General features: G+C 39.5%; 1 protein-coding gene across 4 annotated transcripts in view; it reads right to left on the bottom strand.

Moving 5' to 3' along the window:
* Nucleotides 1–17,552, bottom strand: part of LOC115130145 (brefeldin A-inhibited guanine nucleotide-exchange protein 1-like) — a 100,879-nt gene that overhangs the window by 24,034 nt on the left and 59,293 nt on the right. For all 4 annotated transcript variants that reach the window (XM_029660951.2, XM_029660950.2, XM_029660949.2 and 1 more), the window contains 9 exons: nt 14,941–15,175; nt 14,067–14,166; nt 13,826–13,965; nt 13,611–13,719; nt 11,174–11,375; nt 2,667–2,778; nt 1,418–1,623; nt 969–1,053; nt 611–776 (listed from right to left, as the gene is read on the bottom strand). In XM_029660951.2, the coding sequence (XP_029516811.1) occupies nt 611–776; nt 969–1,053; nt 1,418–1,623; nt 2,667–2,778; nt 11,174–11,375; nt 13,611–13,719; nt 13,826–13,965; nt 14,067–14,166; nt 14,941–15,175 (1,355 nt within the window). The remainder of the gene's footprint in view (nt 1–610; nt 777–968; nt 1,054–1,417; nt 1,624–2,666; nt 2,779–11,173; nt 11,376–13,610; nt 13,720–13,825; nt 13,966–14,066; nt 14,167–14,940; nt 15,176–17,552) is intronic.

The raw sequence follows: 17,552 nt of genomic DNA on the forward strand, positions 1-17,552 counted from the left end.
CCCACTGAACAACAGACACCATCTCCAACTGAAGAGGAAACATTCCCCACTGAACAACAGACACCATCTCCAACTGAAGAGGAAACATTCCCCACTGAACAACAGACACCATCTCCAACTGAAGAGGAAACATTCCCCACTGAACAACAGACACCATCTCCAACTGAAGAGGAAACATTCCCACTGAACAACAGACACTATCTCCAACTGAAGAGGAAACATTCCCCACTGAACAACAGACACTATCTCCAACTGAAGAGGAAACATTCCCCACTGAACAACAGACACTATCTCCAACTGAAGAGGAAACATTCCCCGTTGAACAACAGACACTATTCTCAAACTTTTCCACTGATCAGTAACTCAATCTAATCAAACTACATCTCAATCCCATTTACATCTCTTTGATTGTGATGAGAATTCTATGATCCCCACAAAGATATCAGATGAAATGACTCGTCAGTTAAATATAAAGCTGATCATTTGCAAAGATCCATTACGCCTCAAAATAGGCGTTTCATGTCTTAAACAAAGTCATCTCTGACACGCTCAATTTCAGTCTGTAATGACATTGTTGTGCTAGCAAACACAGAGGAACAGATATACTCACTGTGCTTGTTGGATTTCAGAGTCATTTCCTTGGTCCCCTTCATAGCGATCTTCTTCCCTGCGATCTCGTCGTAGATGGCCGACAGATATTCCTCCGGTAGATCCTTGCTGTCGTTGATCCCTCTGTTCATCTTGATGTATTGTTCTTTAGTCATCTTGTTCTTAACCTTTGAAAAGTAAAAGATGAGATTTGTTACCCTGTCTGCCTGCCTACTCTGTCTGTCCACTGTTGTCTGTCTGAAATAGCTTGCATTGACTTTCCCCATGTGCCACTGCTGAAGGTCTTCTATTGAAGCTAAGTGCAGCTCAGGTGATTGTTTCTCTCAGTTCATCTTTTCGAAAACAGGCTGTTGTCTCACCTGCGGACTATGAAGGTCTGTTGTCAACATAATGATTGAGTAGGCAAGGACGTACGCAGTGTCTGCACTTGCAAACTCTGTTTGCCTGAAGAGAGAGATAGAGAGGAGTGGAGAGAGAAGATAAACATAACAGAGATTAAACAATAGTGGCACTGGTTGTGCTAGACAAGTAGAATTAGACTAGTATTTCTATTCTGAATTGTTAATTTATCCCATCCTGTCATTTCTTGATTTCTTGTTTAATTTATTTGCCTATTTCTATTTTATTTGCGAGACACCTGCAACTCTATCCAACCAATAAACTTGGATTTGATTAAGATTGAATAAAGATTCAAAACAGAGAGCAATCTGATTGTTGCCATTCAATGTACTTGGCATCACAAATGAAGTCTTTTTCTAAGTCTAAGATTCCACAATGCCCAGGGCAGGCCACACCACTCCACACTCACCCCTGATTGCATTCTAGATATCTAGCAGCAAATTTCTCCATGAGCCTGTCGATCTTCTGAGCCTCTCCCGGGAGACGGAAGCCCTCGAGGAATGTTCTGAGAGCGTAGACAAAGTCTTTGCCCTGGAAGTCCATCTGGTCCACATAGGCATACATGACCTCTTTATTGAAGCGATCATTGTCCCCCAGGAACTCACCCACCTGAGTCTGAGAGGAAGGAAGAGAGAGAGAGAGAGGAAGAGAGAGGGAGAGTGAGAGAGAGGGATGAAAAGAGAGGGACAGAAGGGGATAGAGATATGCCGAGAGAGGCAATGATGTTGAATTCAATCAATAGATAATGATTTTTTTCCTAATGCATGTGCTTCTCATTGGAAGTCAATTAACACATATTGTCCCGACAATTAACTTCAGAGACACAGCACACAGAGAGGAAAGGACTTTGTTTTCAGTAAACAGGAGTGTTGATGTGTTAAATACATGTTTCAGTCAGTCATTCCTCTGTGCTCTATTCTCCCCGCTCTGTTAGACTCTCTGGCTGTCTGTTTGAGGGCCTCTTGTTCCAAAGCAGATGTTATGAACACTCTTTAATGCAGATTACCACCGCACCGAGCCCCCCTCGAGGCCAGCCAATCAACTGGGAGAGTGCTTCACTCGTTAAAATAAACATTGAAGTGCGCTCGGGATGCGGGAATTGTATTGGAGTAGGAGGGTAATGTTGGAGATTCAACATTAGGAGATAAGTGCCTTAATGTTTCTATGGGATTGATATGTTCTCCTTTGGGCCTGCAGCTGTGTGGAGGCCGGGTGAGAGAGCCAAATGTGTGAACCAAGAGTTTAATGAGCTAGAGTGGGTATTTGTGTATTTGCTATTCGGATCTCTATTAGCTGCTCCGATCAACCACTCTACTCTACAATCGACAGGTCAGCAGGTAAAAGGTCGACAGAGGGAAGAGCTGAATGAGGTAGAGTGGGTATTTGGGAAGAGCTGAATGAGGTAGAGTGGGTATTTGGGAAGAGCTGAATGAGGTAGAGTGGGTATTTGGGAAGAGCTGAATGAGGTAGAGTGGGTATTTGGGAAGAGCTGAATGAGGTAGAGTGGGTATTTGGGAAGAGCTGAATGAGGTAGAGTGGGTATTTGGGAAGAGCTGAATGAGGTAGAGTGGGTATTTGTTTATTTGGACCTGCATAAGTTCAATGAAATGCAGTTCACTGAAGTAGATTGGGTAAACAGATTTAAGAGGGTTCCGTACCGAGTCCAGCCTCTCCTCCTGGTGCAGGAACTGAGCGAGGTCCTCCGGGGTGGTTCCCAGCATACCTTGCTCCTGGAGGTACTGGATGCCCCTCTTTGGTTTCTTGTTGAACCTGACCACAGAACAGAGAACAGGGTCATGTCTAGGGATACAGATTTTGTCAAATTGACATCAAAAGTTACATTTTCTTTCATTTTCTCTAACCAAAACCCGAACCCTTTTCATAACCTTAACCTAATTCTCCTAACCTGTTATGTAAGGTCTCCTAAATATGTTTAGTAAGGTGGAGGAGGAAGTGTCCCTCCAGAGCCAGTGTATAATGTATATTTTGTCCTAATTACAGTAATACATTCATTAGTAATTGGCTAATTAATCAATGGCATTAATTGATCAATTAAGTGCCAGGGAGAAATGAAAACTAGCAGGACAACATCCCCCACTAAAAGGACTGGCATTGTGCAACCCTGGGTGTGAATATATTCAGCTGTCTAAACAGTACAAGGTGAATATATTCAGCTGTCTATACAGTACAAGGTGAATATATACAGGTATACAGTTACAAGGTGAATATATTCAGCTGTCTATACAGGATAAGGTGAATATATACAGGTATACAGTTACAAGGTGAATATATTCAGCTGTCTATACAGGATAAGGTTAATATATTCAGCTGTCTAAACAGGATAAGGTGAATATATTCAGGTATACAGTTACAAGGTGAATATATATTCAGCTGTTTATACAGCATAAGGTGAATATATTCAGCTGTCTATACAGTACAAGGTGAATATATTCAGCTGTCTATACAGTACAAGGTGAATATATTCAGCTGTCTATACAGTACAAGGTGAATATATTCAGCTGTCTATACAGTACAAGGTGAATATATTCAGCTGTCTATACAGGATAAGGTGAATATATTCAGGTATACAGTTACAAGGTGAATATATTCAGCTGTCTATACAGTACAAGGTGAATATATTCAGGTATACAGTACAAGGTGAATATATTCAGCTGTCTATACAGAAACATATTCAGCTGTCTATACAGTACAATGTGAATATATTCAGCTGTCTATACAGGATAAGGTGAATATATTCAGCTGTCTATACAGGACAAGGTGAATATATTCAGGTATACAGTACAAGGTGAATATATTCAGGTATACAGTACAAGGTGAATATATTCAGCTGTCTATACAGTACAAGGTGAATATATTCAGCTGTCTATACAGTACAATGTGAATATATTCAGCTGTCTATACAGGATAAGGTGAATATATTCAGGTATACAGTTACAAGGTGAATATATTCAGCTGTCTATACAGTACAAGGTGAATATATTCAGCTGTCTATACAGGATAAGGTGAATATATTCAGGTATACAGTTACAAGGTGAATATATTCAGCTGTCTATACAGTACAAGGTGAATATATTCAGGTATACAGTTACAAGGTGAATATATTCAGGTATACAGTTACAAGGTGAATATATTCAGCTGTCTATACAGTACAAGGTGAAAATATTCAGCTGTCTATACAGGATAAGGTGAATATATTCAGGTATACAGTTACAAGGTGAATATATTCAGGTATACAGTTACAAGGTGAATATATTCAGCTGTCTATACAGAACAAGGTGAATATATTCAGCTGTCTATACAGTACAAGGTGAATATATTCAGCTGTCTATACAGGATAAGGTGAATATATTCAGCTGTCTATACAGTACAAGGTGAATATATTCAGCTGTCTATACAGTACAAGGTGAATATATTCAGCTGTTTATACAGGATAAGGTGAATATATTCAGCTGTCTATACAGGATAAGGTGAATATATTCAGCTGTCTATACAGGATAAGGTGAATATATTCAGCTGTCTATACAGTACAAGGTGAATATATTCAGGTATACAGTACAAGGTGAATATATTCAGCTGTCTATACAGGATAAGGTGAATATATTCAGGTATACAGTTACAAGGTGAATATATTCAGCTGTCTATACAGTACAAGGTGAATATATTCAGCTGTCCATACAGTTACAAGGTGAATATATATTCAGCTGTCTATACAGGATAAGGTGAATATATTCAGCTGTCTATACAGTACAAGGTGAATATATTCAGCTGTCTATACAGGATAGGGTGAATATATTCAGGTATACAGTACAAGGTGAATATATTCAGGTATATAGTTACAAGGTGAATATATTCAGCTGTCTATACAGTACAAGGTGAATATATTCAGCTGTCTATACAGGATAAGGTGAATATATTTAGGTATATAGTTACAAGGTGAATATATTCAGCTGTCTATACAGTACAAGGTGAATATATTCAGCTGTCTATACAGTACAAGGTGAATATATTCAGGTATACAGTTACAAGGTGAATATATTCAGCTGTCTATACAGTACAAGGTGAATATATTCAGCTGTCTATACAGTACAAGGTGAATATATTCAGCTGTCTATACAGTACAAGGTGAATATATTCAGGTATACAGTACAAGGTGAATATATTCAGGTATACAGTACAAGGTGAATATATTCAGGTATACAGTACAAGGTGAATATATTCAGGTATACAGTACAAGGTGAATATATTCAGGTATACAGTACAAGGTGAATATATTCAGCTGTCTATACAGCACAAGGTGAATATATTCAGCTGTCTATACAGCACAAGGTGAATATATTCAGCTGTCTATACAGTACAAGGTGAATATATTCAGCTGTCTATACAGGATAGGGTGAATATATTCAGCTGTCTATACAGGATAAGGTGAATATATTCAGCTGTCTATACAGGACAAGGTGAATATATTCAGCTGTCTATACAGGACAAGGTGAATATATTCAGGTATACAGTACAAGGTGAATATATTCAGCTGTCTATACAGTACAAGGTGAATATATTCAGCTGTCTATACAGTACAAGGTGAATATATTCAGCTGTCTATACAGTACAAGGTGAATATATTCAGCTGTCTATACAGTACAAGGTGAATATATTCAGCTGTCTATACAGGATAAGGTGAATATATTCAGCTGTCTATACAGGATAAGGTGAATATATTCAGCTGTCTATACAGGATAAGGTGAATATATTCAGCTGTCTATACAGGATAAGGTGAATATATTCAGCTGTCTATACAGGATAAGGTGAATATATTCAGCTGTCTATACAGGATAAGGTGAATATATTCAGGTATACAGTACAAGGTGAATATATTCAGCTGTCTATACAGTACAAGGTGAATATATTCAGCTGTCTATACAAGGTGAATATATTCAGCTGTCTATACAGTACAAAGTGAATATATTCAGGTATACAGTTACAAGGTGAATATATTCAGCTGTCTATACAGTACAAGGTGAATATATTCAGCTGTCTATACAGTACAAGGTGAATATATTCAGGTATACAGTTACAAGGTGAATATATTCAGCTGTCTATACAGTACAAGGTGAATATATTCAGCTGTCTATACAGTACAAGGTGAATATATTCAGCTGTCTATACAGTACAAGGTGAATATATTCAGGTATACAGTACAAGGTGAATATATTCAGGTATACAGTACAAGGTGAATATATTCAGGTATACAGTACAAGGTGAATATATTCAGGTATACAGTACAAGGTGAATATATTCAGGTATACAGTACAAGGTGAATATATTCAGCTGTCTATACAGCACAAGGTGAATATATTCAGCTGTCTATACAGCACAAGGTGAATATATTCAGCTGTCTATACAGTACAAGGTGAATATATTCAGCTGTCTAAGGATAGAATATATTCAGCTGTCTATACAGGATAAGGTGAATATATTCAGCTGTCTATACAGGATAAGGTGAATATATTCAGCTGTCTATACAGGATAAGGTGAATATATTCAGGTATACAGTACAAGGTGAATATATTCAGCTGTCTATACAGTACAAGGTGAATATATTCAGCTGTCTATACAGTACAAGGTGAATATATTCAGCTGTCTATACAGTACAAGGTGAATATATTCAGCTGTCTATACAGTACAAGGTGAATATATTCAGCTGTCTATACAGGATAAGGTGAATATATTCAGCTGTCTATACAGGATAAGGTGAATATATTCAGCTGTCTATACAGGATAAGGTGAATATATTCAGCTGTCTATACAGGATAAGGTGAATATATTCAGCTGTCTATAAGGTGAATATATTCAGCTGTCTATACAGGATAAGGTGAATATATTCAATACAGAATAATATATTCAGCTGTCTATACAGTACAAGGTGAATATATTCAGCTGTCTATACAGTACAAGGTGAATATATTCAGCTGTCTATACAGTACAAAGTGAATATATTCAGGTATACAGTTACAAGGTGAATATATTCAGCTGTCTATACAGTACAAGGTGAATATATTCAGCTGTCTATACAGGATAAGGTGAATATATTCAGCTGTCTATACAGTACAAGGTGAATATATTCAGCTGTCTATACAGGATAAGGTGAATATATTCAGGTATACAGGACAAGGTGAAAATATTCAGCTGTCTATACAGTACAATGTGAATATATTCAGCTGTCTATACAGTACAATGTGAATATATTCAGGTATACAGTACAAGGTGAATATATTCAGCTGTATATACAGTACAATGTGAATATATTCAGCTGTCTATACAGGATAAGGTGAATATATTCAGCTGTCTATACAGTACAATGTGAATATATTCAGCTTTCTATACAGTACAATGTGAATATATTCAGCTGTCTATACAGGATAAGGTGAATATATTCAGCTGTCTATACAGTACAAGGTGAATATATTCAGCTGTCTATATATAATATATTCAGCTGTCTATACAGTACAAGGTGAATATATTCAGCTGTCTATACAGTACAAGGTGAATATATTCAGGTATACAGTACAAGGTGAATATATTCAGCTGTCTATACAGTACAAGGTGAATATATTCAGCTGTCTATACAGTACAAGGTGAATATATTCAGCTGTCTATACAGTACAAGGTGAATATATTCAGCTGTCTATACAGTACAAGGTGAATATATTCAGCTGTCTATACAGTACAAGGTGAATATATTCAGCTGTCTATACAGGATAAGGTGAATATATTCAGCTGTCTATACAGGATAAGGTGAATATATTCAGCTGTCTATACAGGATAAGGTGAATATATTCAGCTGTCTATACAGGATAAGGTGAATATATTCAGCTGTCTATACAGGATAAGGTGAATATATTCAGCTGTCTATACAGGATAAGGTGAATATATTCAGGTATACAGTACAAGGTGAATATATTCAGCTGTCTATACAGTACAAGGTGAATATATTCAGCTGTCTATACAGTACAAGGTGAATATATTCAGCTGTCTATACAGTACAAAGTGAATATATTCAGGTATACAGTTACAAGGTGAATATATTCAGCTGTCTATACAGTACAAGGTGAATATATTCAGCTGTCTAAGGATGAATATATTCAGCTGTCTATACAGTACAAGGTGAATATATTCAGCTGTCTATACAGGATAAGGTGAATATATTCAGGTATACAGGACAAGGTGAAAATATTCAGCTGTCTATACAGTACAATGTGAATATATTCAGCTGTCTATACAGTACAATGTGAATATATTCAGGTATACAGTACAAGGTGAATATATTCAGCTGTATATACAGTACAATGTGAATATATTCAGCTGTCTATACAGGATAAGGTGAATATATTCAGCTGTCTATACAGTACAAGGTGAATATATTCAGCTTTCTATACAGTACAATGTGAATATATTCAGCTGTCTATACAGGATAAGGTGAATATATTCAGCTGTCTATACAGTACAATGTGAATATATTCAGCTGTCTATACAGTACAATGTGAATATATTCAGCTGTCTATACAGTACAAGGTGAATATATTCAGCTGTCTATACAGTACAAGGTGAATATATTCAGCTGTCTATACAGGATAGGGTGAATATATTCAGCTGTCTATACAGGATAGGGTGAATATATTCAGGTATACAGTTACAAGGTGAATATATTCAGCTGTCTATACAGTACAAGGTGAATATATTCAGCTGTCTATACAGGATAAGGTGAATATATTCAGCTGTCTATACAGTACAAGGTGAATATATTCAGCTGTCTATACAGGATAAGGTGAATATATTCAGCTGTCTATACAGTACAAGGTGAATATATTCAGCTGTCTATACAGGACAAGGTGAATATATTCAGGTATATAGTTACAAGGTGAATATATTCAGCTGTCTATACAGTACAAGGTGAATATATTCAGGTATACAGTTACAAGGTGAATATATATTCAGCTGTTCATACAGTACAAGGTGAATATATTCATCTGTCTATACAGTACAAGGTGAATATATTCAGCTGTCTATACAGGATAAGGTGAATATATTCAGCTGTCTATACAGGATAAGGTGAATATATTCAGCTGTCTATACAGGATACGGTGAATATATTCAGCTGTCTATACAGGATAAGGTGAATATATTCAGCTGTCTATACAGGATAAGGTGAATATATTCAGCTGTCTATACAGGATAAGATGAATATATTCAGCTGTCTATACAGTACAAGGTGAATATATTCAGCTGTCTATACAGGATAAGGTGAATATATTCAGCTGTCTATACAGTACAAGGTGAATATATTCAGCTGTCTATACAGTACAAGGTGAATATATTCAGCTGTCTATACAGGATAAGGTGAATATATTCAGCTGTCTATACAGGATAAGGTGAAAATATTCAGGTATACAGTTACAAGGTGAATATATTCAGCTGTCTATACAGTACAAGGTGAATATATTCAGCTGTCTATACAGAATAAGGTGAATATATTCAGCTGTCTATACAGTACAAGGTGAATATATTCAGCTGTCTATACAGTACAAGGTGAATATATTCAGCTGTCTATACAGGATAAGGTGAAAATATTCAGGTATACAGTTACAAGGTGAATATATTCAGCTGTCTATACAGTACAAGGTGAATATATTCAGGTATATAGTTACAAGGTGAATATATTCAGCTGTCTATACATGATAAGGTGAATATATTCAGCTGTCTATACAGTACAAGGTGAATATATTCAGGTATACAGTTACAAGGTGAATATATATTCAGCTGTTCATACAGTACAAGGTGAATATATTCAGCTGTCTATACAGGATAAGGTGAATATATTCAGCTGTCTATACAGTACAAGGTGAATATATTCAGGTATACAGTTACAAGGTGAATATATATTCAGCTGTTCATACAGTACAAGGTGAATATATTCATCTGTCTATACAGTACAAGGTGAATATATTCAGCTGTCTATACAGGATAAGGTGAATATATTCATCTGTCTATACAGGATAAGGTGAATATATTCATCTGTCTATACAGTACAAGGTGAATATATTCATCTGTCTATACAGTACAAGGTGAATATATTCAGCTGTCTATACAGTATAAGGTGAAAATATTCAGCTGTCTATACAGTACAAGGTGAATATATTCAGGTATTCAGTACAAGGTGAATATATTCAGGTATACAGTACAAGGTGAATATATTCAGCTGTCTATACAGTACAGGGTGAATATTTTCAGGTATACAGTATAAGGTGAATATATTCAGGTATACAGTACAATGTGAATATATTCAGTACAAGGTGAATATATTCAGCTGTCTATAAAGTACAAGGTGAATATATTCAGGTATACAGTACAAGGTGAATATATTCAGGTATTCAGTACAAGGTGAATATATTCAGGTATTCAGTACAAGGTGAATATATTCAGGTATTCAGTACAAGGTGAATATATTCAGGTATACAGGTATTCAGTACAAGGTGAATATATTCAGGTATTCAGTACAAGGTGAATATATTCAGGTATTCAGTACAAGGTGAATATATTCAGGTATACAGTACAAGGTGAATATATTCAGGTATACAGTACAAGGTGAATATATTCAGGTATACAGTACAAGGTGAATATATTCAGGTATACAGTACAAGGTGAATATATTCAGTACAAGGTGAATATATTCAGCTGTCTATACAGTACAAGGTGAATATAATCAGGTATACAGTTACAAGGTGAATATATTCAGCTGTCCATACAGTACAAGGTGAATATATTCAGCTGTCTATACAGTACAAGGTGAATATATTCAGCTGTCTATACAGTACAAGGTGAATATATTCAGCTGTCTATACAGTACAAGGTGAATATATTCAGCTGTCTATACAGTACAAGGTGAATATATTCAGCTGTCTATACAGTACAAGGTGAATATATTCAGCTGTCTATACAGTACAAGGTGAATATATTCAGCTGTCTATACAGTACAAGGTGAATATATTCAGCTGTCTATACAGTACAAGGTGAATATATTCAGCTGTCTATACAGCACAAGGTGAATATATATTCAGGTATACAGTATAGCAGCACTAGTCTGGCTTACAGGTCAATGCCCTGCTCGATGATCTCCTTCTGTTGTTTGAGAACCTCAAACTGCTCGGGGTTGTCTGTCCCTGACATCTGTGTACTGTAGCTCCCGATGCCAGACGAGGCTGTGGAGTCCAGCGAGTTGATGCTTCCGTATTGGTTGATGGTCTCCGGGGCCTTCGTCTCATTGGTCTCTTGCTCCGAGGGCTTCTCCTGACCTGGGGAAGGAGGGAAAAGAACATTGAACAATCAATGGTCTGAAAGAGATTAGCAAACACTGTAGTTGGTGTTAGGATCCCAACGCAATCAGCAATCAAGCACAGTCAGTCAGGCAACACTAAAAGTTTTCTAACATACTGTATATTCAATTTCCTTTTTTAGTCATTATGGGGGTTCAGCCTATAGTTTATAGATCTGGGTCTCTGGGGACTTCACTAATAGTGGGAGGGACTCTGCACTGCTGAGAGAAAGATAACGTGATGAACCTGAGGTCTTGTCTGGTGGTATATTGTCTGCCGTGGAGAGCCTGACCGTATCATACACACACATTAAAAAGGTTTGTTATTTAATAAATCAGGCAGCAGTTGAAGCAGTGTGCAGTAACTGTAACATGGAGGTAGTGCAGGGTGTTGTGTACGGTCTGAGGGGACAGGACAGAGCAGAGCAGCCTAACAGGTCTGATGCTACTGTTGTGTGGGTGAATCAGGTCCATGGTGGTTGCATACCTGGCTGTAACAGACATTGTAAGGGATCTTATTACCCATCGGAAACTCTAAAACATTCAGGACACCATCAGGGTAATGTGAGCTGGCAGTGTGCTTCATTTAATCAACAGCTTCAGAGAGCAGACACAGGGTGGGGGAGGAGGGTGGCACAGCCAGGGTAGGGGGAGGAGGGTGGCACAGTCAGGGTGGGGGGAGGAGGGTGGCACAGCCAGGGTAGGTAGGGTAGCAAAGCTCTCATAGAAACACGTGTGGGAAAAATGGTTAGAATAACAACTTATTCTAGTCAGATGTAGCTATTTCAAATGTACATAGAGCTGTGCTCCAAATCTATCCAGAATCTACAGTGTTCTAAGGCAAATAACAGAAGACTGCAAATGAAAGGAAGACAAGGTGTCTAACACCCACAGTACTACACACAGTCAGCGTAGCCCCCTCCACCCTCTAATCTAGGCCCAATGACTCCTACTGTTGCTACAGCAACCAGTCTATCAAACACTCCACAACTTTGTACCGTTACCTGCTCTTCCTGTGATGTCAGATCAGTACAACCAGAGAACAAAGAGATAGACCAGAATTAAGAGAAAGTAGAGAGTAGAGCAGTATTATCTATGTAAGGATGTAAAACATATTTTTAGAACAACAAATGATATGCATTAGCTGAGCTATCTACATGGAAAATAGCATAATGAGGATACACTTTCACGGACTCAGAAAAACACATTTTGTTTGAAGTAACCTAACAATACGTTTTTAGAAGCCAATACGTCATAATTTTTAGACTCAAATTTGTCTACTTGTCTTCAGCATTGTCACTAAATGAGTTGGCACTAGCTGTACTTTGGCATGGTGACGTCCCCTCTAGCAGTGGTTGTTTGTGAATTCAGCTGCCTTCCGTGCCTTGGTAGAGTTAGCTCTCTGAGTGCCAGAAGGTAGCCTGAGGCTAGCACTGTGTATCCTCTCTGAGGGGATATGTGGAGATATCTGGCAACGCTCTCAGAGCCTCAACTTTCCTGCCTTCGTTAAATCCCTCTTTCCTTGCTTCCGTTAAAGCCCTCCTTTCCCCCTTGGTTAGCGCCCTCTATTCTCCTTTAACAGGAATGATTCCCCTCACCTCACTCTGAAGAAAGGGGTCTAGTCCAGGAGCACTGACAGGGGCTCCGTCTGTCGCACCAGGGCTTTTCATCATCAGCAGGCTCAGGGTATCGAGTTAGCCTCCCCTGCTCTGGTCTATTCGCCTGGGTACATTATTGAATTAGCTTTTCCTTTCAGGGTCTGTATAAGCTGTAGGCTACTGATGAATGCTAATCGCTAATCTCAGGGACTATGCTACAGCTGTACTGATGAATACCACTCTTCCCTCAAACCCCAGTTAACCTGAGGCTGGTTTGACTGAGAATAAAGCCCTGGCAAAGCTTGGCCCTTTTGCCCATAGTCTGAAAGATTCCACTATACATATATTAAACAAACAGACAAGCGCGTCACCATTTCTGATGTGGAGCATACGATGCCAGAGCGATGTAGATATCTCAACTATACTCCAGGTACTGGGGTACTGGACTCATCCAAACCCTTTCCTCTTTCTGGTAACCACAAAGGAGCAGGCACAACGGTGCACTTGAAGAATTGCTAAACAGTTTTCCTCAGGACCTAAATCAAACACCTAGTGGCACATCAGTCCCCATCAGCCTCGGTGTAACTAAAGTCACTGTAGTTTGGTCAGTATCTTACCAAGGCTGGTCTGGGAGTTGGGGTTGACATACTGGTCCTTACTCCACTCCACCATACACTTCAAGATGGACACCAGACACTCCAGGCCTTTCTTCCTCAGGGTCAATTCCTGGCGGGAATAGAGAAATATTACCACAACGTTATGACAACTGTAAAGCAATATACTGTACATTTACCCAATACAGAGAAAGACAGTGGCCATTGGTCAGTCTTACCTGGAGTGGTGTTGTGCCGAGCTCGTGGCCTGCCCGGCCCTGTGCAATCTTCGACAGGTCATTCACCAGCCTCTCAAAGATATTAGCAGCATTCAAGTCACAATCATAATTCACATAGATATCCACCACACCCTGGGCATCTGAGGGAGGAGAGAGATGAGGGACAGTTGGTACTTGACTTGTAATAGGGATTGATGCGCTGTGCCACAGATAGCATTTCAAATTCACACCACACACTGACCTGCACATATTCTGGTTAGGGTCTGTATAACCATCCATTTATGGTCGTAGGAGCTTGTTGACGTCTCCAGAATATACAGGAAAATCTCCTTGAAGAACACCTGCACAGTGAAACAAACCATGACAGTTAAAGCTGAGGAAAACAAATAAGGGTAGCAAGAAGAGGTCAAGATGAAAAAAGCATTTTGTATCTTCATTAACAGAACTATCCACTGTAACAAATCCATAAACACATACATCTCACTGCAAACCGAAAGCTCAACTATGAAATCATAACATCTCAATGAACAACATCCGTCTCCAGAAATGACTGTTGGCCACAAACAGTGGCAAGCAGATTAAGTCATCAACTTCAGGATGAGGAAATATTACAGCCAGACCACTGTGGAAGTGGACTATTAATCAGAAGCAACAGCTAACAGGTAATACTGAAACACACTGAGGCAGAACTACATTACTGTGCCATGTAATAAACTTCATCTCCCATGAATTACCTTTGTCAGGAGCCTGCTGTATTGAGAAATGTCAGTAGGTCAATATTTGAGAGGTATGACAGATTTACAACATTGGAAGCGGGAACAGGAGAGATGGGAAAATAGGGGGATGAGACAGCTATTCAGGAACAGAACAGTGTCTTGACCTGCATATTTATAGGTTTTCAAGTAGGACAACAGAAGGTGAGGGGGACTAGATGGAGAGCAAGTGTGGAGGAATATGAAGGAATAAAGGGTTTATGTGACTGAGACAGGAAGGGAAATCCTATTTGAAGATAATAGCTTGTCAGGTAGCTTGGTTTGCAGAGACACTTTCTGGAACAAAAAACTAAATCAGCAGCTAACCCTTTTGCGACAGAGGAACAACCAAAAGTCAGGTACCTCGATCTGCATCTTGAGGTGGGTCTTGAAGTGGGAGAGGAGAGTGAGGAAGATGGAGAGCGAGAGCTCAAAGACTTCAGGGACAGAGGAGACACCATTCTTAGACAGTGCCACACACAGGTACTGCTTGATGGCGTTGATGAACATCTCGTTGGTCTTGAAGATGGGCCCAGCATTCTGCAGTATGGACAGGAGCAGCTGGAGGGACAGCACCTTGGAGCGCAGCTCATGGGACCTGGGAGGAAAGAGACAGGGGCGTTGAGTCAAACTTATAACATTCAAGTGCAACAGGAGTTGGATTTCAGTGTTTCCCCGATATTCATAAATCTTTGCTGGTCTTTTATTATTTTTTGGAGAGACACACTTTTAAAGGGATAGTGTGAGATTTAGGCAATTAAGCACTTTTTTCTACTTAGCCAGAATAACTCATGGATACCATTTTTATGTCTGAGTACAGTCGTGGCCAAAAGTTGAGAATGACACAAATATTAATTTTCACAAAGTCTGCTGCCTCAGTTTGTATGATGACAATTTGCATATATTCCAGAATGTTATGAAGAGTGATCAGATTAATTGCAATTAATTGCAAAGTCCGTCTTTGCCATGCAAATGAACTGAATCCCCCCAAAAACATTTCCACTGCATTTCAGCCCTGCCTGCCACAAAAGGACCAGCTGACATGTCAGTGATTCTCTCGTTAACACAGGTGTGAGTGTTGATGAGGACAAGGCTGGAGATCACTCTGTCATGCTGATTGAGTTCGAATAACAGACTGAAAGCTTCAAAAAGGAGGGTGGTGCTTGGAATCATTGTTCTTCCTCTGTCAACCATGGTTACCTGCAAGGAAACACATGCCGTCATCATCGCTTTGAACAAAAAGGGCTTCACATGCAAAGATATTGCTGCCAGTAAGATTTAACCTAAATCAACCATTTATCGGATCATCAAGAACTTCAAGGAGAGTGGTTCAATTGTTGTGAAGGAGGCTTCAGGGCGCCCAAAAAAGTCCAGTAAGTGCCAGGACCGCTTCCTAAAGTTGATTCAGCTGCGGGATCGGGGCACCACCAGTACAGAGCTTGCTCAGGAATGGCAGCAGGCAGGTGTGAGTGCATTTGCAAGCACAGTGAGGCGAAGACTTTTGGAGGATGGCCTGGTGTCAAGAAGCGCAGCAAAGAAGCCACTTCTCTTCAGGAAAAACATCAGGGACAGACTGATATTCTTCAAAAGGTACAGGGATTGGACTGCTGAGGACTGGGGTAAAGTAATTTTCTCTGATGAATTCCCTTTCCGATTGTTTGGGGTATCCGGAAAAAGCTTGTCCGGAGAAGACAAGGTGAGCGCTATCATCAGTCCTGTGTCATGCCAACAGTAGAGCATCCTGAGACCATTCATGTGTGGGGTTGCTTCTCAGCCAAGGGAGTGGGATCACTCACAATTCTGCCTAAGAACACAGCCATGAATAAAGAATAGTACCAACACATCCGCCGAGAGCGACTTCTCCCAACCATCCGGGAACAGTTTGGTGACAAACAATGCCTTTTACAGCATGATGAAGCATCTTGCCATAAGGCAAAAGTGATAACTAAGTGGCTCGGGGAACAAAACATCAATATTTTGGGTCCATGGCCAGGAAACTCCCCAGACCTTAATCCCATTGAGAACTTGTGTTCAAGAGGCGGGTGGACAAACAAAAACCCACAAATTCTGACAAACTCCAAGCATGGATTATGCAAGAATGGGCTGCCATCAGCCAATAATACTTCCAAAAATAGATCAACACAATTCATACAGAAACTATCTGTTACACTGTAGTTAGGGCATCTGCATAATAGATCATTATAGCATATTGTCCATACTGTCTCAATCTAGTCCGACCCATATTTCTGAACAGCTATATGATGGAGAAGTAGGAACCCAACAGATGTTTTTGTCATCTTATTTGCTCTGACTGGCTTCTTCTCTGTAATGTTCTCTAGCCCTCCTCCACAGACAGACTGATATTAAAGGTAGCATACAGAAATATGGAACTGCTTCTCTGACTCACAGAAATATGGCCTGATTCTCCCCAGGCGCATGGAGCGCAGAGGAAACCTGACACAACTTTATCATTTCAGCTTGGCCTGGAAAGGGGAAGCGTGTGCAACCAAAATGCAAATTTTCAGTACAATAACAAATCAACAATTTGAACAAAACATCTAATAACTGAGCCATGAACAACAAGACCGATGACCTAGGGTTTTGAATGTTTAAAGTGTCTTTATATGCTAACCATAATTCATTTGTTTGTGTGTGTGTGTGTGTGTGTGTTGTTCATAGTCAGTGGATTGAACTGAGCATGCCATGCAGCCTTGGGGTATGAAACCATTTCACTGTTGACTCACTTTAGGCCTTATCCCACTGCATTGTTCTTAGCCCTGGGCAAAGACTGGCCCCGGGCAAAGACTGGCCCCGGGCAAGACTGGCCCCGGGCAAAGACTGGCCCCGGGCTAAGACTGGCCCCAGGCTAAGACTGGCCCCGGGCTAAGACTGGCCCCGGGCTAAGACTGGCCCGGGCTAGATGATCCTGCATTCACGCAAGCATGCGTTAACCGTGGGCTAAGCTTTAGCCCTGG

This window comes from Oncorhynchus nerka, linkage group LG6 (genome assembly GCF_034236695.1).
Source record: "Oncorhynchus nerka isolate Pitt River linkage group LG6, Oner_Uvic_2.0, whole genome shotgun sequence".
Taxonomy (NCBI): Eukaryota; Metazoa; Chordata; class Actinopteri; order Salmoniformes; family Salmonidae; genus Oncorhynchus; species Oncorhynchus nerka.